The sequence below is a fragment of the Oncorhynchus gorbuscha genome, linkage group LG18 (genome assembly GCF_021184085.1).
Source record: "Oncorhynchus gorbuscha isolate QuinsamMale2020 ecotype Even-year linkage group LG18, OgorEven_v1.0, whole genome shotgun sequence".
Classification (NCBI taxonomy): domain Eukaryota; kingdom Metazoa; phylum Chordata; class Actinopteri; order Salmoniformes; family Salmonidae; genus Oncorhynchus; species Oncorhynchus gorbuscha.
In genome coordinates, this window is record NC_060190.1 from 23,814,495 (window position 1) to 23,836,445 (window position 21,951).

Consider the following 21,951-nt stretch of genomic DNA (forward strand, 5'->3'; position numbering starts at 1 on the left):
TACTATATCGTGGCATGTGTTGCCTGGTCCGTGTAAGTTTGTGTTGACATGTGGATAGTTTGTGTGCTTGAAGGTTTTGACATTCTGGTTTAGAGGACAGATGTCATTGGAACATTTGAGCAGCCAGTGAAATCCCAGTGTCCCTGAATGTTACATCTGGACTGCATTACATCAATGAGAAGGAGACTGACCGTCCATTCTCCACATCCATTCCTGGTTTATTACATAAAAGAGGCCAGCACACAGAGAATAACAAAACATGTTTCTGCTGCCTTGAACATAAAGTGCTTTTCTAAAAGGCCATATTCTAGGGACATGAACATACTGTATAAAGGAAGTTGATTAAAGAGACAACAAGATTGAATGTTCTTTCAATGCTATTAGCTACATATCTTAATTTGATCACCATGTTGCAGGAAAATGCAAAACATGTAGTGTATTTAAGGTTTAAAAATACTTCTAAAATGTGTAATTTCCACTTTTACAATTTTAGACAAAATGTATCAACCCCTCCACATGTCCTTTAATTATAATCCATATAATAATTCACATTTCCTGTTGCTGCAGGATTATTTTCCTGCAGTAACAAACTGGCTCAAATGAAGATCCTATCTGTTAGGTTCCTTATGGTTCATTAAAAGCTAACACAGATCGGTAAGCTCTCTTGCAGTCAATAACAGAACCATATCTTCTTCAGGTGAGCAAGCATGCCTGGCCCCATTAGAGAACCCAACTCACTGTGTATGCCATTGAGATAATGTAGGACCACATCTGACCCAATCCAACACTTCCCTAACCTTGCTACAGACTGAAAGGCTGTGTCTAATGTATTTTTAGTAACATAGCTATATATATTTTGGTCGTGGAAAATATGTAGACCAAGCATATGTATTAGAGAGGCATGAGGTTATAATGAGGGTTTTACAATAAACAACCAGCGTAGTACTGTTCTAGGTGCATAGATGAATAGCTGTATTATATAATGCATCTATCCATGCAATGGGGTCATTCAACGGTCTTAATTTATGCATATCCCTGACGTGTTATTTATTTTTCTAATCTGTGAGGTTAATATTTACATTTACATTTAAGTCATTTAGCAGACGCTCTTAATATGGTCTCTAGATTGTGACCCACGTGTTAGTCGGCTTGACATATGGTCTCTAGATTGTGACCCACGTGTTAGTCGGCTTGACAGAATATCGTTTGATGGTACAATATGTCGGTGTCGGCTAGCTCTCCTTATGATTCATTGAGTGGACTATCTTAAGTTAAAGGGGCAATCTGTAGTTGCTACATCCATTTTGGGATTTTTGAATGAATTATATGCACCCATTGATTCATTAAGAATATAATTTAGAAATACCTCATGAGTTTGTTTATCAGTTCAACTGTCTTACCCCATCAGAACCCAAATTATAAGCTTGTTTTACTCCAGTGTTTGTAAACAAAGTAAATGTAAACAAACACTATATAGCCTCAAAACATGGTTAAAACTATAATTTTTATCATGGATGGTCATTCCTTGCATCCATAGCACCGTCTATGAATTTGAGTGGTTGTATTTCGCCAATCCCATCCCTCACCTTTTGACTGAAACGGGCAGGAGTACGCATTATTATGGTTTCATCTGCTGTTTGCCGCTTTAAATCAATAAAATGAAGCTGAACCTCCTCCACTCATTAAGTTGCAATATTAGTGTAATTTTTGAATTGAGAAAAAGAGCGATTCATTCAGTAAATGAGTATCTTATACCTTAAAGCGGCTATTTGCAGTTCAAACAATAACAAAGCGGAAACCTCACTGCTCTTTAACACTGTTTTTGGTTAACAGCTGATGGATGGGACCAGAGGACTGACCATCCATGATATCAAAATAATAGCTATCCAATAATAGCTTTATCCATTTTGAGGCTATACCGTTTTTGAAGCTGTATTTGAGGCTTAACAATTGTGTTACAAGCAAAGGAGTAAAACATTCTTATATTTTGGGTTCTGATGGGGTATGAGAGTTGAAATAAGCTCATGAGGCATTTACAAGTTATATTCTTCAAGAATCAGTCAATATATATAATTCGTTCAAAAGTGTAAAAAAAATGGATGTAGCAATCTGGGAACTGGAAGTCGTTTCAATGGTCATTTTAAATTCTTGATGTAGACATACACCAATTGATTCTTGAGTTCAGCTGAGTTCATGAGCTTAGTTTAACAGTCTTTAACAGTTTGCTGAAAAACATATCCCAGATTGTAGCTTTAAAGATAGCTGAGTAAACCTCTCCTCATCTATAAAATAGGAGCCATGTGGGAGTCTTTTTAATTAGTGCTGTGAATTACCAGGCTGCACAGCAGAGATGAGTAATGTAACTGCATAGGCCATCAAATCACCAACTAGGCCTAATGAGCATACTGTAGGTGACTATATTTCCAACGTACTACAGCAATCATGTTAAACATAATTGAGCTTTGCCTTTTCATTTTTTTCCCAGCCATCCGCCACCGCTGCAAGAACAAAAGTACACAGCTCAGTAGTGATTTAGTTTTTTAACTACTTTACTTTGCTGCACAGAGCAAAGATCTTGCCCACACTACACTCTGGTGACTGTGTCTGGGTGAGAGACGAAACAAAAAGGAATTGTGCAACAAATGGCACACAAGCCACGCACTTACCTTGTGCACTTACAGGGGCACATAGTTAGGAGAAACCGTGACTCAACACGATGAGACCATGCCTGAGCCTCATTTTGTCCCTGTTTTCCCAAGGGAGGTTTTACTGCCATCAGCCCCAAGGCGGCACCCAGTAAGTCAGAAAACCCACCCCCTTCACTTACAGGACTTTGACATGGCCATATCCAACATTGGGATGTATTATGGGGCAGAATAATCCCGACACCTTCAGTGCAAGGCACAAGTAGTCTACCCTGTCCTTGGTAGGCTAGTTATCAGCCTTCAGTTCCTTTGAACAAAAGAAAAAGGAAGTTGCATACTGTTGTTCATTGGTTACTACTGTAATTCAAAATAGGTTATTGTGTCTGTTCTGCATTCACTAAAGAAAGGGAGTTGTGCTATTAGCTCATGTGGCAGTCCCTCCTGCAGCAAAGCACCCCCCCAACATGATTCTGCTATGGCCCCCCTTGACTTTGTTGTGCTTCACGGCTTCCTGACTGATGTCTTGAGCTGCAAGCCTTCCCCTTTTTCCTCCAAACATAACGATGGTCCCTGGTCATTATGACCAAACAGTTGTATTTTTGTTTCATCAGACCTGTCAGGATTTGGCCAGGGTTGTTCCGGTTTTTGGTCACTAGATGCTCCCATTGTGCCTTTTGACCTTTTCTTTTCCCTTGATCCCCATTATTATTTGCACCTGTGCCTCATTTCCCCTGATTGTATTTAAACCCTTTGTTTTACTCAGTTCTTTCCTCTGTGTTTGTATGTTAGCACCCAGCCCTAGTACACTGTGAACTCTTGTTGATCCCGGTGGACTCTCTTGTGGAATTCTGTTGTTTTGTTCTTGTTTGTTTGTTTTTAAGTATCTTTTGAGGCTTTTTTGTGCTATACCTTCCACCTTGTGGATTTACCTTTTTGTCTTGGAGGATTACCTTTGTTCTTGTGGAATTCCTTTTGAGGTTGTGGAGTTACATGTTTTCCTGTAGAACTTCACTTTTTACTTCATTAAATACACCGTCTCAAGTACTGCTGTGTCTGCCTCATCTTCTGGGTTCTGCTGAATATTCGTGGCTTAGTTGGTTTAGTGACTGTTTCTCACTCCGGAGACCCGTTCGTAACCGGGTCCTGACAGAAACACGGAGCCAGAAATGAACCCAGAGGCAGCCAGTTCCCAGGACCTTGTTGCCATGCTGTCCCACCACCAGGAGACTGTCCAAGAGCAAGAGGCCTTAATGGCTAGACATTCTCATCTTCTGTCGGAAATGCTGACTTCCATAAAGCAGATATCTGATCGACTTACCCCTGCAACAGTTCCCGTCCCAGTACCTCAGATTCACGTACCCATGGCAGTTAACCCTCTGGCTGAACCTCGTCTTCCACCTCCCCAACGGTTCTCAGGTGATCCAAGTGCTTGTAAAGGGTTTCTCACCCAATGTTCTCTCTCCTTCGAGCTGCAACCCTCGTCGTTCCCCACCGACCGGTCTAAGATCGCATATATCATCACCTTGCTGTCGGAAAAAGCCCTGGCCTGGGATACTGCTGTGTGGGATGCCCATAGTTCCTGCTGTGCCAGCTACTCTGCCTTTGCTGAGGAATTCAAACAAGTGTTTCAAGGCCCAAGCAGTGGTCCTGACTCAGCCAAACAGCTCCTGACTCTCCACCAAGGTCGGCGCAGCGTGACGGACTATGCCATCCAGTTCCGCACGGTGGCAGCAGCGAGTGGCTGGAACAACGAGGCGCTCACGGTGTGCTTTCTGAAAGGCCTTTCCGACACTATCCAAGATGAACTGGCCACTCGGGAACCACCGGACAAACTTGAGTCCCTGATCAAGTTGGCCTCACGCATTGACCAGCGTCTGAGAGAGAGAGAACTCAACCGTAGACCTCTAGCCCCTATCAGTCCCAGCTCCGAGTCCCCACCTTTATCCTCGCTGGCTCCACCGGAACTCATGCAGATTGGACGCATCTCCCTGGCTGAGAGAGACCGCCGGATGAGGGAGCGACGCTGTCTATATTGCGGCAAACCGGGCCTTTTCCGTTCCACGTGTCCCGGGCTACAGGGAAACGCTCTGTCCCATACAGACCGTGGGGAACTGTAACGGGAAACATAACCTCCTCCCATCCGTCCAACTCCCGTCTGCTCATTCCAGTCATCCTTTCCTGGGACAACCACAAGCTTCACCTTCAAGCCTTGGTAGACTCTGGAGCCGCAGGTAACTTCATGGATGGTGTCTGGGCGAAGGAGAATGGCGTTCCCTCTGAACCTCTAAGTGACCCCATGAGGGTTACTACATTGGATGGAAGCCCTTTGGGATCTGGACTTGTCACTCATGTCACTACCTCCTTGCGACTTTCAGTTTCACAACACCAGGAATTGATGAACTTTCATTTGATCTCCTGTTCCGAGTTCCCTCTCGTCCTTGGATACCCCTGGCTTCACAGCCATAACCCTCACATCGACTGGTCTGTGGGCACTATCAAGCAGTGGGGTCCTACGTGCCAAGCTACTTGTATTTTCCCGAATTCCCGAGTTCTACTCCCGAGTCTTTAGAATCCATCGACCTGACCCGAGTTCCCGAGTGTTACCATGACCTCAAACTGGTATTTAGCAAATAGAGGGCCACCATGCTACCACCCCATAGACCTTATGATTGCCCCATCGAACTGTTTCCGGGCACTTGCCCCCAGGGGTCGGATCTTTTCCCTATCTCCACCCGAACGAGCTGCTATGGATAACTACATCAAGGACGCTCTGGAAGCAGGCCTCATGCGTCCATCCACCTCCCGGCGGGAGCAGGGTTTTTCTTTGTGGCCAAGAAAGACGGTGGATTACGTCCTTGCATCGACTACCGGGGACTCAATGCCATAACCGTCCGTAACCGTTACCCGCTACCCCTTATGGCCACAGCCTTTGAGCTGCTCCAGGAAGCAGTTGTTTTCACTAAGCTTGACCTGCGGAACGCATACCATCTTGTGCGGATCAGACCTGGTGACGAGTGGAAGACCGCTTTCAACACGCCTACTGGTCACTATGAATACTTGGTGATGCCCTTCGGTCTGACCCACGCCCCAGAGGTGTTCCAAGCGCTCATAAACGATGTGCTTAGGGATATGCTTAACATATTTGTGTTCGTTTACTTGGATGACATCCTCATCTTTTCGAGCTCTCTTCAAGAACACACTAAGCATGTCAGACAAGTACTCAAACGCCTCCTAGACAGTCATCTGTACGTTAAGCCGGAAAAATGTGAATTCCATTCATCCCAGTACAATTCCTGGGATTTGTAGTGGAACCAAATGGACCCCAGGAAGGTAGGGGCGGTAGCGGATTGGCCCACCCCCAAATCCGTTAAGGAAGTTCAGCGTTTCCTGGGCTTCACTAACTTTTACCGCAAGTTCATCAAGAACTTCAGCTTGGTGGCAGCCCCTCTCTCAGCTTTAACCAAGGGTGGCAATGCAAGGTTTTTGTGAGGAAGAGAAGCTGAGACGGCCTTCCAAGGACTCAAGCAGCGCGTCCTCTCTGCTCCCATCCTGATACTACCGACTACGGATGAACCGTTTGTGGTGGAGGTAGACGCCTCAGAGGTTGGTGTTGGAGCTGTCCTGTCTCAGAGGGGTGAAGACAAGAAGCTTCATCCGTGCGCTTTCTTCTCACACCGGCTTACCCCGGCTGAGAGGAACTACGATGTGGGGGATCGTGAACTCCTAGCGGTTAAGATGGCATTGAAGGAATGGAGACACTGGCTCGAGGGGGCTTCTCACCCGTTTCAAGTGCTTACTGACCACAAAAATCTGGACTATATCCAGCAGGCGAAGCGGTTGAACTCTAGACAAGCTAGATGGTCTCTTTTCTTCAATCGATTCCAGTTTATCCTCACCTATCGGCCCGGGTCGAAGAATCTCAAACCGGATGCCCTGTCCCGAGTCTACGCTCCTGCCATTCGAGATGACACGGACATGCCTGTCCTTCCTGCTGCTAAGATCGTGGCTCCGATCTCGTGGCAAGTTGAGGATACTGTGAGACGAGCTCAAGCTATTGAACCGGACCCGAAAGGAGGTCCTGCCAATCGGTTGTTTGTCCCCAAGGTAGTGAGGACTCAGGTCCTTCTGTGGGGGCACTCCTCTCGTCACCCGGGCGTAGGTCACACCTTGGAGTTCATCCAGCGTAAGTTCTGGTGGCCTACCATAAGAGAAGACGTTGCCACTTTCGTCAATGCTTGCCCCGTGTGCTGCCAGGGCAAATCTTCTCACCTCCGCCCGCAAGGACTCCTTCACCCTTTACCTGTTCCCCACAGACCCTGGTCCCATATCTCGTTGGACTTTATTACTGGCCTTCCTCCATCCCATGGCAATACTACTATCCTAGTCATAATCGACAGGTTTTCAAAGGCGGCCAGGTTCGTCCCTCTGACTAAGTTACCTTCTGCCAAGGAAACGGCTGAGTTGGTAATTAATCATGTGTTCCGAGTCTTCGGCATTCCTCAAGATATGGTTTCTGACAGAGGTCCCCAGTTCGCCTCTAGGTTTTGGAAGGCCTTCTGCCAACTCATGGGGGCTTCTGCCAGTCTATCTTCAGGGTACCATCCGGAGTCCAACGGCCAAACAGAGAGGACGAATCAAGAGCTGGAAACCACCCTCCGATGTATGACTCGTAACAACCCGTCCACATGGTCGTCCTTCATTGTTTGGGCCGAATACGCGCACAACACCTTGCGCTCCTCCTCCACTGGTATGTCCCCGCACGAGTGTCAGTTTGGCTATGCCCCTCCATTGTTCCCGGACCAGGTGGCAGAAGTCAGAGTGCCTTCAGCCTTGAAGTTCGTCAGACGCTGTCGGCTTATGTGGAGGAAGACCCGTCTTAATCTTATGCGTTCCTCACAGAGGTACCAACAACAAGCCAACAGACGTCGCCGTCCCGGGCCTACCCTGCGCCCCGGCCAGAGAGTCTGGCTCCACAAGAGATTTACCACTACGGGTGGAGTCTCGCAAGCTGTCCCAAAAATACATCGGTCCCTTTAAGGTTGCCAGGAGAGTTAACCCTGTTTCTTATCGCCTACACTTACCCAGATCCCTTAAGATTAATCCCACGTTTCACATTTCCTTATTAAAACCTGTTGTTTTTTCTCCCCTTGTCCCGGCAGACAGACCTCCCCCTCCGCCTCGTGTCATTGGAGGCCAGCCGGCTTATACCGTCCATCGGATACTGGATTCCCGCCGGGTGCAGCGGTCCTGGCAGTATCTGGTGGACTGGGAAGGCTACGGTCCCGAGGAGCGCTCCTGGGTTCCTGCCAAAGACATAATGGACCCTGACCTCATTCGTCAGTTCAGGGCCCTCCACCCTGAGAGAGCTGGTAGGAACGTCAGGAGCCGTTCCTAGGGGGGGGATTCTGTCAGGATTTGGCCAGGGTTGTTCCGGTTTTTGGTCACTAGATGCCCCCATTGTGCCTTTTGACCTTTTCTTTTCCCTTGATCCCCATTATTATTTGCACCTGTGCCTCGTTTCCCCTGATTGTATTTAAACCCTTTGTTTTACTCAGTTCTTTGCTCTGTGTTTGTATGTTAGCACCCAGCCCTAGTACTCTGTGAACTCTTGTTGATCCCGGTGGACTCTCTTGTGGAATTCTGTTTTTTGTTCTTGTTTGTTTGTTTTTAAGTATCTTTTGAGGCTTTTTTGTGCTATACCTTCCACCTTGTGGATTTACCTTTTTGTCTTGGAGGATTACCTTTGTTCTTGTGGAATTCCTTTTGAGGTTGTGGAGTTACATGTTTTCCTGAAGAACTTCACTTTTTACTTCATTAAATACACCGTCTCAAGTACTGCTGTGTCTGCCTCATCTTCAGGGTTCTGCTGACTATTCGTGGCTCAGTTGGTTTAGTGACTGTTTCTCACTCCAGAGACCCGGGTTCGTAACCGGGTCCTGACAAGACCAGGGGACATTTCTCCAAAAAGTCTGATCTTTGTCCCCATGTGCAGTTGCAAACCGTAGGCTGTTTTTTTATGGCGTTTTGGAGCAGTGGCTTCTTCCTTGCTGAGCGGCCTTTCAGGTTATGTCGATATAGGACTCGTTTTATTGTGGATATAGATACTTTTGTACCTGTTTCCTCCAGCATCTTCACAAGGTCCTTTGCTGTTGTTCTGGGATTGATTTGCACTTTTCACACCAAAGTACGTTCATCTCTAGGAGACAGAACGCGTCTCCTTCCTGAGCGGTATGATGGCTGCGTGCTCCCATGGTGTTTATACTTGCGTACTATTGTTTGTACAGATGAACGTGGTACATTCAGGCGTTTGGAAATTGCTCCCAAGGATGAACCAGACGTGTGGAGGTCTACAATTCTATTTCTTGGCTGATTTCTTTAGATTTTCCCATGATGTCAAGCAAAGCGACACGGAGTTTGAAGGTAGGCCTTGAAATACATCCACAGGTACACCTCCGATTGAGGTCAATTAGCCTATCAGAAACTTCTAAAGCCATTACATAATTTTCTGATATTTTCCAAGCTGTTTAAAGGCACAGTCAACTTAGTGTATTTTTTTTATTTTAAAATTTCACCTTTATTTAACCAGGTAAGCTAGTTGAGAACAAGTTCTCATTTGCAACTGCGACCTGGCCAAGATAAAGCATAGCAGTTCGACACATACAACAAGACAGGGTTACACATGGAATGAACATAACATACAGTCAATAATACAGTAGAAAAAAACAAAAAATTCTATATACAGTGAGTGCAAGTAAGGTCAAATAATGGAGTTAAGGCAATAAATAGGCCATGGTGGCAAAGTAATTACAATATGGCAATTAAAACACTGGAATGGTACATGTGCAAAATATGGATGTGCAAGTAGAGATACTGTGGTGCAAAAGGAGCAAAATAAATAAATACAGTATGGGAATGAGGTAGATAGATGGGCTGTATGCAGATGGGCTATGAACAGGTGCAGTGATCTGTGAGCTGCTCTGACAGCTGGTTCTTAAAACTAGTGAGGGAGATGGGAATCTCCAGCTTCGGTGATTTTTGCAGTTCGTTCCAGTCAGTGGCAGCAGAGAACTGGAAGGAATGGCGACCAAAGGAGAAATTGGCTTTGGGGGTGACCAGTGAGATATACCTGCTGGAGCGTGTGCTATGAGTGGGTGCTGCTATGGTGACCAGCTAGCTGAGATAGGGCGGGGCTTTACCTAGCAGAGACTTGTAGATAACCTGTAGCTAGTGGGTTTGGCGACGAGTATGAAGCGAGGGCCAGCCAACGAGAGCGTACAGGTCGCAGTGGTGGGTAGTATATGGGGCTTTGGTGACAAAACGGATGGCACTGTGATAGACTACATCCAGTTTGCTGAGTAGAGTGTTGGAGGCTATTTTATAGATGACATCGCCGAAGTCAAGGATCGGTAGGATGGTCAGTTTTACGAGGGTATGTTTGGCAGCATGAGTGAAGGAAGCTTTGTTGCGAAATAGGAAGCCGATTCTAGATTACATTTTTGATTGGATATGCTTAATGTGAGTCTGGAAGGAGAGTTTACAGTCTAGCCAGACACCTAGGTACAGTGGGGCAAAAAAGTATTTAGTCAGCCACCAATTGTGCAAGTTCTCCCACTTAAAAATATGAGAGAGGCCTGTAATTTTCATCATAGGTACACTTCAACTATCACATTGTAGGATTTTTTATGAATTTATTTCCAAATTATGGTGGAAAATAAGTATTTGGTCAATAACAAATGTTTATCTCAATATTTTGTTATATACCCGTTGTTGGCAATGACAGAGGTCAAACGTTTTCTGTAAGCCTTCACAAGGTTTTCACACACTGTTGCTGGTATTTTGGCCCATTCCTCCATGCAGATCTCCTCTAGAGCAGTGATGTTTTGGGGCTGTTGCTGGGCAACACGGACTTTCAACTCCCTCCAAAGATTTTCTATGGGATTGAGATCTGGAGACTGGCTAGGCCACTCCAGGACCTTGAAATGCTTCTTACGAAGCCACTCCTTTGTTGCCTAGGAAATGTGTTTGGGATCATTGTCATGCTGAAAGACCCAGCCACGTTTCATCTTCAATGCCCTTGCTGATGGAAGGAGGTTTTCACGATACATGGCCCCATTAATTATTTCCTTTACACGGATCAGTCGTCCTGGTCCCTAGAAAAACAGCCCCAGCCTCTTAAAGAAGTTGTTACAGGTCTGTGAGAGCCAGAAATCTTGCTTGTTTGTAGGTGACCAAATACTTATTTTCCACCATAATTTGCAAATAAATTCATAAACAATCCTACAATGTGATTTTCTGGATTTTTTCCCCCTCATTTTGTCTGTCATAGTTGAAGTGTACCTATGATGAAAATTACAGTCCTCTCATCTTTTTAAGTGGGAGAACTTGCACAATTGGTGGCTGACTAAATACTTTTTTGCCCCACTGTATTTGTAGTTATCCATGTATTCTAAATGAGAGCCCTCCAGAGTAGTGATGCTGGATGGCCGGGCAGGTGCGGGCAATGATCGGTTGAATAGCATGCATTTAGTTTTATTTGCGTTCAAGAGCAGTTGGAGGCCACGGAAGGAGAGTTGAATGGCATTGAAGCTCGTCTGGAGGTTAGTTAACACAGTGTCCAAAGAAGGGCCAGAAGTATACATAATGGTGTCGTCTGCGTAGTTGTGGATTAGAGAATCACCAGCAGCAAGAGCGACATCATTGATGTATACAGAGAAGAGAGTCGGTCCGAGAATTGAACCCTGTGGCACTCCCATAGAGACTGCCAGAGGTCCGGACAACAGGCCCTCCGATTTGAGACACTGAGCTCTATCAGAGAAGTAGTTGGTGAACCAGGCGAGGCAATCATTTGAGAAACCAAGGCTGTTGAGTCTGACAATAAGAATGTGGTGATTGACAGAGTCGAAAGCCTTGGCCAGGTCGATGAATACTGCTTCACAGTAATGTCTCTTATCGATGGCGGTTATGATATCGTTAAAGACCTTGAGCGTGGCTGAGGTGCACCCATGACCAGCTCGGAAACCAGATTGCATAAGCGGAGAAGGTACGATGTGATTCAAAATGGTCTGTAATCTGTTTGTTAACTTGGTTTTTGAAGACCTTAGAGATGCAGGGTAGGATAGATATAGGTCTGTAGCAGCGTCTCCCCCTTTGAAGAGGGGGGTGACCGGGTTGCTGTGGAGGGTCCCGGGCAGGTGACCGGGGTAGGGATAGCCAAGAGGAAAGCATGGCCAGCCGTGGAGAAATGCTTATTGAAATTCTCAATTTTAGTGGATTTGTCAGTTGTAACAGTGTTTCCTAGCCTCAGAGCAGTGGGTTGCTGGGTTTTGAGTTTGTCCTGCAGGATGCAAATTTATGTTTAAAAAAGCTAGCCTTAGCTTTCCTAACTGCTTGTGTATATTGGTTCCTAACTTCCCTGAAAAGTTGCATATCACGGGGGCTATTCGATGCTGGTCAAGGGCAGACTGGTCTGGAGTGAACCAAGGGCTATATCTATTCCTGGTTCTACATTTTTTTGAACGGGGCATGCCTATTTAAGATGGAGAGGAAGGCACTTTTAAAGAATAACCAGGCATCCTCTACTGTCGGGTTGAGGTCAATGTCGTTCCAGGATACCCCGGCCAGGTCGATTAGAAAGGCCTGTTCGCCGAAGTGTTTTAGGGAGCGTTTGACAGTGATGAGGGGTGGTCGTTTGTTCGCAGACCCATTACGGATGCAGGCAATGAGGCAGTGATCGCTGAGATCTTGCTTGAGAAGAGCAGAGGTGTATTTGGAGGGTGAGTTAGTTAGGATGATATCTATGAGGGTAGGGTGCCCATGTTTACGGATTTGGGGTTATATCTGGTAGGTTCATTGATAAATTGTGTGAGATTGAGGGCATCAAGCTTAGATTGTAGGATGGGTGTTAAGCATGTCCCAGTTTAGGTTACCTAGCAGCACGAGCTCAGAAGATAGATGGGGGGCAATCAAATCACATATGGTGTGGAGGGCACAGCTGGGGGCAGAGGGTGGTCTATAGCAAGCGGCAATGGTGAGAGACTTGTTTCTGGAAAGGTTCATTTTTAGAAGTAGAAGCTCAAATTGTTTGGGTACAGACCTGGATAGTAAGACAGAATTCCGAGGGTTATCTTTGCAGTAAAATGCAACACTGCCCCCTTTGGCAGTTCTCTCTTGTCGGAAAATGTTATAGTTAGGAATGGAAATGTCAAGGTTTTGGTGGTCTTCCTAAGCCAGAAATCAGACACGGCTAGGACGTCCGGATTGCTGGAGTGTGCTAGTGTAACGGATGTGAAACGCTAGCTTAGTTAACGTGCACGCTAAATAGTGTTTCAATCGGTGACGTCACTTGCTCTGAGACTTTGAAGTAGTAGTTCGAGGGGACGGGCACGGTCTAAAGTTATACTGGCTTTTTTGGAGCGATGGGTAACGATGCTTCAAGGGTGGCTGTTGATGTGTGCAGAGGGTCCCGGGTATTGGCAAGGGGACGGTCTAAAGTTATACTGTTACACTAGGGCAGTGAATAAAACAAACTTAGGGGGGAGGCTTCTAATGTTAACATGCATGAAACCAAGGCTTTTACGGTTGCAGAAGTCAATAAATGAGAGAGCCTGGGGGATGGGAGTGGAGGTAGACTCTGCAGGGCCTGGATTAACCTCTACATCACCGGAGGAACAGAGGAGGAGTAGGATAAGGGTGCGGCTAACAGAACTGGACGCCTAGTACGTTCAGAACAGAGTAAAAGGAGCAGATTTCTGGGCACGGTAGAATATATTCAAGGCATAATGTACAGATAAAGGTAAAATAGGATGTGAATACAGTGGGGGTAAACCTGTGCATATAGTGATAACGAAAGAGATATTCTCTCTAGAAATAGCATTTAAACCAGGTGATGTCACTGCGCGTATGGGGGGTGGAACTAAATTGTTAGCCGAGGTGTGTTGAGCAGTGCTAGAGGCTCTACAGTGAAATAAAACAATAGTTACAAACCAGAACAGCAATCGACACGGCATGGTGACGTTAGGGAAAGGCATGCGTAGCCGGGTGATCATACAATTCCAGTGCGTGGCTTTAAGCAGCTAGCGACACGGGGCTAGCAGGCTAACAGAAAGGCCTTGGAGGGATGACACAACGGAGGGAAGTCTGTTGTGGCCCCCTCGTGCAGTTACATCAGCGGACGGATCAGCAGTGCTCCATGTGGTAAACCAGGCCAATTGGCAAAATATGTATAGTGGCCGAAGATATATGTCCAAAGGGCCTCTTAAGTCAGCAGTCCAATGTGCTTAAGATAGCTAGCAGGCCGCAGATTAGCGGCTGTGCTTTCAGGGGTCGTTAGCTGCTATAATTCCAGGTGGAAAAAATATGTAAAAAATATAATAAAAATATTTGTGTATGTGTATGTAATCTTCTGACCCACTGGAATTGTGATAAAGTGAATTATAAGTGAAATATTCTGTCTGTTAACAATTGTTGGAAAAAATTACTTGTGTCATGCACAAAGTAGATGCCCTAACCGACTTGCCAAAACTATAGTTTGTTAACAAGAAATTTGTGGAGTGGTTGAAGAACGAGTTTTCATGAATCCAACCTTGGTGTATGTAAACTTCCGACTTCAACTGTAAATATCAGTGTCATGTCTACCTCGGATAAGCCTGCCAGTAAATCAATAAAAACAAGAATCACAGAAAAGTGCTACAAATATCTCACATTGACATATGTTGCCAAAAAAAAGGTTAATGAAATTGCTACCATTGTTAACACAATGGTAGCAATACATGGTTTCAACATCTTCAGAAGAGACAGTAATGCCAATGGAGGAGGTGTATGTTCAGTCATATTGCTGTAAAGCTTAGAGAGGATCTCTTGTCAAATGCTGTTGAAGTAATACGTGTAAAGTAAATATTGACTGGCTTCCATCAAGCTGCCCACTCATGAAAAAGCTTCAAACTATAACCAGTGCCTGCAACCTGGTTCAGGTTATCAGTCAACCTACCAGAGTATTTACAAACATCACAGGAAATAAATCATCCACATGTATTGATCACATCTTTACTAATGCTGCAGAAATCTGCTCTAAAGCAGTATCCACATTCATCTGATGTAGTGATCATAATGTAGTAGCCATATCTAGGAAAACCAAAATTGCAAATGCTGGGTCTATAGTGTATAAGAGGTCATATAATAGGTTTTGTAGTGATTCCTATGTTGAAGATGTAAAGAATATTTGCTGGTCTGTGGTGTGTAATGAGGAGCAACCAGATGCTGTACTTGACACATTTATAAAATAGCTTATTCCAGTTACTAATGAGCATGCACCCATTAAGAAAATTACTGTACAAACTGTTAAATCCCAGTGGATTGATTGTAAATGTGTATGGTTGAGAGGGATGAGGCAAAATGAATGGCAGATAAGTCTGACTGCACAGCCGATGGGCAAACATAGTGTAAATTAAGAAACCATGTAACTAAATTGAACTTAAAGAATAAACTGTACTATGAAACAAAGATAAATTATAGTAAACATATTTGGAGCACCTTAAATTAAGTTTTGGTCAAAAAGGTATGGTTCCACCAGTCATTGAATCAGATGGCTCATTCATCACAAAATCCACTGATGTTGCCAACTTCTGTCATTTTTTAATTGGCAAGATTCGCAAACTTGGGCATGACATGCCAACAATAAATTCTGAGCCTACACATCCACGCATAACTAACCAAATAATGAAAGACAAGCATTGTCATTTTGAATTCCGTAAAGTAAGTGTGGAGGTGAACAAATTATTGTTTTCTATCAACACTGACAAGCCACCTGTGTCTGACAACTCGGATGGAAAATGACTGACGATGATAGCGGACGATATTGCAACTCCTATTTTCCATCTTTTCTAAGCCTACAGGAAAGTGTGTGCCCTCAGGCCTGGAGGGAAGCAAAAGTAATTCCGCTACCCAAGAATCATGAAATTGGGGTGAAAAAAGGGGTAAAAAGTACAGTAGCTAAGATAGGTATAGGTCTGTCTATAATAAAGCTCTGCGCTGCCTTCTTAATTAACAACACTAGCAACAGTGCCTAGCTTTGTCGCACCTGGACGACTGTCCAGTCGTGTGGCCAGGTGGAGAAAAGCGAATGAAAATGACAATCGGCCCAGAAAAGGGCAGAACAGCTGGCCCTTAAATGTACACGGGGAGCAAACATTAACAATATGCATGTCAATCTCTGCTGGCTCAAAGTAGAGGACAGATTGACTTCATCACTACTTGTATTTGTGAGAAGTATTGACATGTTGAATGCACCAAGCTGTCTGTTTAAATTGCTAGCACACAGCTTGGACACCCATGCCTAGCCCACAACACATGCCACCAGAGGCCTCTTCAAGTCCAAAACAGACTATGGGAGGTGCACAGTACTTCATTGAGCCATGACTACATCAACTCATGCAAGCAGTAAAAATCTGATTTAAAATACACCTTATGGAACAGAGGGCTGTGAAGAGGCACAGACACATATCTTCAATTTAAGCCTACGAGAAAGTGTGTGCCCTCAGGCCTGGAGGGAAGCAAAAGTCATTCTGCTACCCAAGAATAGTAAAGCCCACTTTACTGGCTCAAATAGCCGACCAATCAGTCTGTTACATACCCTTAGTAAACTTCTGGAAAAGATGCAGTGCTATTTTACAGTAAACAAATGAACATACTTTCATCAATGGTCCTTCTGTAGCTCAGTTAGTAGAGCATGGCGCTTGTAACGCCAGGGTAGTGGGTTCGATCCCCGGGACCACCCATACGTAGAATGTATGCACACATGACTGTAAGTCGCTTTGGATAAAAGCGTCTGCTAAATGGCATATATTATTATTATTATCAACCTTATAGGGAAGGACATTCAACAAGCACAGCATTTACACAGAGAAATTGATGATAAAAAGATTTTGTTAGACTTCAGTGCAACTTTTGACATTATCGATCATAGTCTGCGCTGTGCAAAGCTGTCATCAGGGCAAAGGGTGGCTACTTTGAAGAATCTCAAATATAAAATATATTTTCATTTGATTAACACTTTTTTGGTTACTACATGATTTCATATGTTATTTCATAGTTTTGATGTATTCACTATTATTCTACTATGTAGGAAATAAGAAAGTAAAAATAAAGAAAAACTGGAATGAGTAGGTGCGACTTAGACAAATACTGTAGATATTTCTGTGTTTAATTTAATTTCAAATATGTTTTCATTATGGGGTATTGTGTGTGAGCATTTTTTTATTTAATACGATTTGAATTTAGGCTGTAACACAACAAAATGTGGAACAAGTCAAGGGGTATGAATGCTTTCTGAATGCACTGTAGCTATGCAGGCTAGCTACCTCTCCTTTGCTAGCTAGCCAACTTAAGCCAACACACAATCAAATCAAGCCGCTGAAATGACAGCAAACTATGTGAACTTTCATTTGCTTGTTTTACCTTTGTTTCTTTTGCCATGCATTTGGATGTACCCATTATAATGATCTTGATAAAGGAATTCGCCATGCTGGTGGAGATCTTAAAAAAAAAAAAGAAGTTTTTCCACAGGTTGTAAGCTTTAGACAAACCCCAACTGTTGCAAAAAATATGCTAGCTTAGGGAAAAAAAGATTTTTTCCAGGGTAGTTTAAGTTTATAAATTGACTGGCTAGGCTTTGGGACAGAATGCCTATACAATAGGTATACAAACTACCTGACAGTGAGAGGCTTTTAATTGAATCCTGGCTTCAGTGTTTACCCTGGTTTGTCTCAAAAGACATGTTATTCTTCTACTTCACGTGAGTAATTTCATTAGTTATTGTAGTTACTGCACAGCTTTACTTCCAAGGTGTTATTATAGGCTTTACTTGAAACAGTTTATTCACCCGGACTGCTTTCATCTCTAGGCAGAGATAATAGGAACCACTAAGGAAGGAGAATGACGCGCACGTGCAACAGAATATTGTAGTGTACCAAATTCTGAAAAATCCTTTGGTGCAGTAAATATAAATTAATCCAATCCACCAATGTAGCTGAAGGGCCACATACTATAGCAATTAATTTGAATGTCTGTTCTATCCATTGTATTTATACTGAAGAGAAATATAAATGCAACATGCAACAATTTCAACAATTTTACTGAGTTACAGTTCATATAAGGAAATCAGTCAATTGAAATACATTCATTAGGCCCTAATTTATGGATTTCACATGACTGGACAGGGCACAGCTATGGGTGGGCATAGGCCCACCCACAGGGAGCCAGGCCCAGCCAATAAGAACGAGTTTCTCCCTACAAAAGGGCTTTATTACAGACAGAAATACTCCACTGTTTCATCAGCTGTCTGGGTGGTTGGTCTCAGACGATCCCGCAGGTGAAGAAACTGGATGTGGAGGTCCTGGGCTGGCGTGGTTACGCGTGGTTTGCAGTTGTGAGTCCAGTTGGGCTTACTGCCAAATTCTCTAAAACTGTCACGTTCTGACCCTAGTTCCTTTATTTTGTCTTTGTGTTAGTATGGTCAGGGTGTGATTTGGGGTGGGCAGTGCAGTCTATGTTAATTTTTCTAGGTTGTGTTTATGTGTTTGGCCTGGTATGGTTCTCAATCAGAGGCAGGTGTCGTTCGTTGTCTCTGAATGAGAATCATACTTAGGTAGCCTTTTCCCACCTGTGTTTTGTGGGTGAATATTTTCCGTTTCAGTGTTTGCACCATTCGGGATTGTTTCGGTTTTCATTTTGATTCTCTTGTTATTTTTGTATTTTGTATTCCTTCTCATTAAAAGACATTATGGATACGTACCATGCTTCGCATTGGTCCGATCTCTCCTACTCCTCCTCAGAAGAGGAAGAGGAAATCCGTTACAAAAATGACATTGGAGGAGGCTTATGGTAGAGAAATTAACATGAAATTATCTGGCAACAGCTCTGGTGGACATTCCTGCAGTCAGCATGCCAATTGCACACTCCTTCAAAGCTTGAGACATCTGTGGTATTGTGTTGTGTGACAAAACTGCACATTTTAGAGTGGCCTATTGTCCCCAGAACAAGGTGCATCTGTTTAAAGATCATGCTGTTTAATCAGCTTCTGTCAGGTGTGTAGATTATCTTGGCAAAGGAGAAATGTTCACTGACATGGATGTAAACACATTTGTGCACAACATTTTAGAGAAAAAAGCTTTTTGTGCATATGGAACCTTTCTGGGATCTTTTATTTCAGCTCATGAAACATGGGACCAATACTTTACATATTTTTGTTCAGTGTATGGTGGTTATTTATTGTAATTCTCCGGTGGTTATCCTTCTTTCCATCTGTTATTATCTCTTGGGGTTCCTGCAGGAGTCCAGATGGAACTTCCTCTTTGCCTTCCTGGCCTTGCCTGCCTTGCTGCAGCTCTGTGTGCTGCCCTTCCTACCCGAAAGCCCGCGCTTCCTTCTGATGGAGAGGAGGGATGAGGCCGGTGCAGAGAAAGGTAAACCCTATTAAATAAAACACACGCACACACGTGTTTACATTGCCTTTGCATATATGGCCTGCTGAGATAATGACTCATCAAAAAGATGCTGCAGATACTGTGTTGTGTACTGATGAATATACTCGTCACACATTGCATTGGAAGGGATTACATGCTGTAACGTCTGCTTCCAACTCACACCCTCAAACATGTAAATCCCCTGAACACAGCTCACTTTCCAGCCCACACTTTCACACCTCGATCCCCTGAACGCAGCTCACTCTCCAGATCCCAATCAAAATCATTCTAATCAACAGTTCACACACCTGTATGTCATTATCACACACCATTTTGTTCAGTCCTTTTCACCCCATCTCTGAGGTATTGTTTGTTTTGTGACACTCGTCTTTCAGAACTCTTTTTCCTGTGATTTACTCCTCCTTTGTATGATAGTTTTTGCCTGCCTCACTGACGACGCCTTTTGCCTATTCACTGCCTGTACTTTAGCGTATCAGATTTCCTGTTATCTACCTATTGCCTAGATCTCCTGGACTATGTTACTAGCCTTTTCCCTGCCTGTACTATTGCCCTTTTGGACCCCCTGTGTATGACCTTCTGCCTGCCCCTGGACCCAACTACCTGCCGCCTCCTGTGGTCCTTTTCAATAAACACCTGTTGCGCCCTGCGCTTGAAACCAGCTCTCTGTCTCCCTCGTGTTCATTACACATGTAAGGGGAACATGTTGATTTTAGCTCTTCAATCAACGCTGTATCATGCTCTTGAGCTAGCCAAATTGCATAAATTATGCCAAAAACTCCTGCACAGTGCTGAATTACTGAGGTGCTCATACACATGTGACCAACAAGATGGTGCTGATGGAGAAGGGCGACATCTTACGAGTTCCAACCCAACTTTGCGATGTATAGACTTTTGTGTTTCTTTACTTTTTTTTGTACAGAAATTCTATTATCCCGTATCACCGCCAAGCATCTCTGGACATCAGATTGACAGTTACTAACCTCGATTTTGACTTCAAATCCGACTTCAAATCCGACTCAGCTGTTCCACTGTTCGTACTAGACTCTATTCCTTTGTTCCACGGGCTACCAAAACACTGCACTGGGAATAGAGCTGTAGCCCTGGTGGCACAGCGGTTTAACGCACTACGTCTCATTGTTGCGGCATCAATACAGCCTGGGGTTCGATCCCAGGCTCTGTCATTACCACCCGTGACCGGGAGTCCTATAGAGTGGAGCAGAATTGTCAGGGTTAGGGGTGTAACATCGTGCTGTAACAACTCCTGATGGGTGCCTGTAGGCTGACTTTGGTCATCAGTTGACAAGCGTGGCTTGGTGGTTCATGTTTCGTGGGATGCATGACTCGACCTTTGCCTCTCCCAAGCCTGTTGGAGAATTGCAGTGTTGAGACAAGATAGGAATCACAAATTTGGAGAGTAAAAGGAGGGTAAAAAAATGGAGTCAGAGGGAAAAACAAATGGCGCTCCCTTCCGTTCTATTGTTAAATCTCTAGTCACTCGAGAATAAGATGCCGGTTGACCTTCGTTCAAGTCTCGTTGATAAGAGATTCTACAATTAGAATAAGCTACAATTATATGTCTTACTGAAACGTTGCTGGATGATGCCACTATGCACGTAGTAGTACTCGATGGATTGTCCATGCATCGGCAGGATTAGCGCCTTCAGAGAAGTTGAAAGGAGGACTGTTTAAAAAAAAAAAAAACTAGTATGCTGCTTCCAGTGTGAAGGAAATCTCGAGCTTTTGCTCACCTGATTTAGAATACCTTATGGTTAGTGGCAGACCCTTTTATCTACCAAGACAGTTCTCATCTGTAGTTGTCTACATCCTTTCACATGCCAACACCATTCTGGCAGTCAATGAACCATAATGGGCCATAAACAAACAATAAACCGCTCACCCAAAGGCAGCATTTCTGGTGGGTGGAAACTAACGCGGAGATACTTAAAACCATCCTACCTCACTTCTACCAACACGTCTCCTGCACCACTAGGGGAGTTAAAACTCTATTTTACGCCCAGAAACGCATACAAGGCCCTCCCCCGTTCTGCCTTCAGGATATCTGACAATGACTCCATTCTCCTGCTTTCTGTTTATAAATATAAGCTCAAACAGGAAGTACCAGTGATGCGCTCAATACGGAAGTGGTCGGCTGTAGCGAGGCTACAATACTGTTTTTCTTGTACAGACTGGGATAAATTCTGGGATTCATCCGATAGCATTGAGGAGTTTACCACAAGTCACAAGCTTCGTCAAGTGCATAGACGATGTCATCCCCACAGTGACTATAAGAACGTATCCAAATCAACAACCATGGATTACAGGCAATATCCACGCTGGGCAAAAGGCTAGAGCTACTGCTTACAAGAAATGGGACACGGACATGGACACATACAAGAAAGCCCGCTACGACCTCAGACGAGACATCAAACATGCAAAAGGACAATATAGGAGGTTGGCGGAATATTCAAATGAAATTTTATTGGTCACATGCAGATGTTATTGCGAGTGTAGCGAAATGCTTGTGCTTCTAGTTCCGACAGTGCAGCCATATCTAACAAGTAATCTAACAATTCCACAACAACTACCTAATACACATAAATCTAAGGGATGGAATAAGAATATGTACATATAAATATACGGATGGGCCATGGCCGACCGGCATAGACAAGATGCAATAGATGGTATAAAATACAGTATATACAACTGGGATGAATGCAAGATATGTAAATATCATTACTAATGTGGCAGTAATAAATTGACTTTTTAGAGTGGCCAGTGATTTCAAGTATGTATGTAGGCAGCAGTCTATCTGTGTTAGTGATAGCTGT

At 44.1% G+C, this 21,951-nt stretch overlaps 1 protein-coding gene across 1 annotated transcript in view; it reads left to right on the forward strand.

Annotated features, from left to right (window-relative positions):
- The window catches only part of slc2a9l2 (solute carrier family 2 member 9, like 2), a 253,543-nt gene that overhangs the window by 78,309 nt on the left and 153,283 nt on the right, over positions 1-21,951 (forward strand). Inside the window, exon 7 of the mRNA XM_046310980.1 lies at positions 18,970-19,102. Coding sequence (XP_046166936.1) covers positions 18,970-19,102 — 133 coding nt within the window. The remainder of the gene's footprint in view (positions 1-18,969; positions 19,103-21,951) is intronic.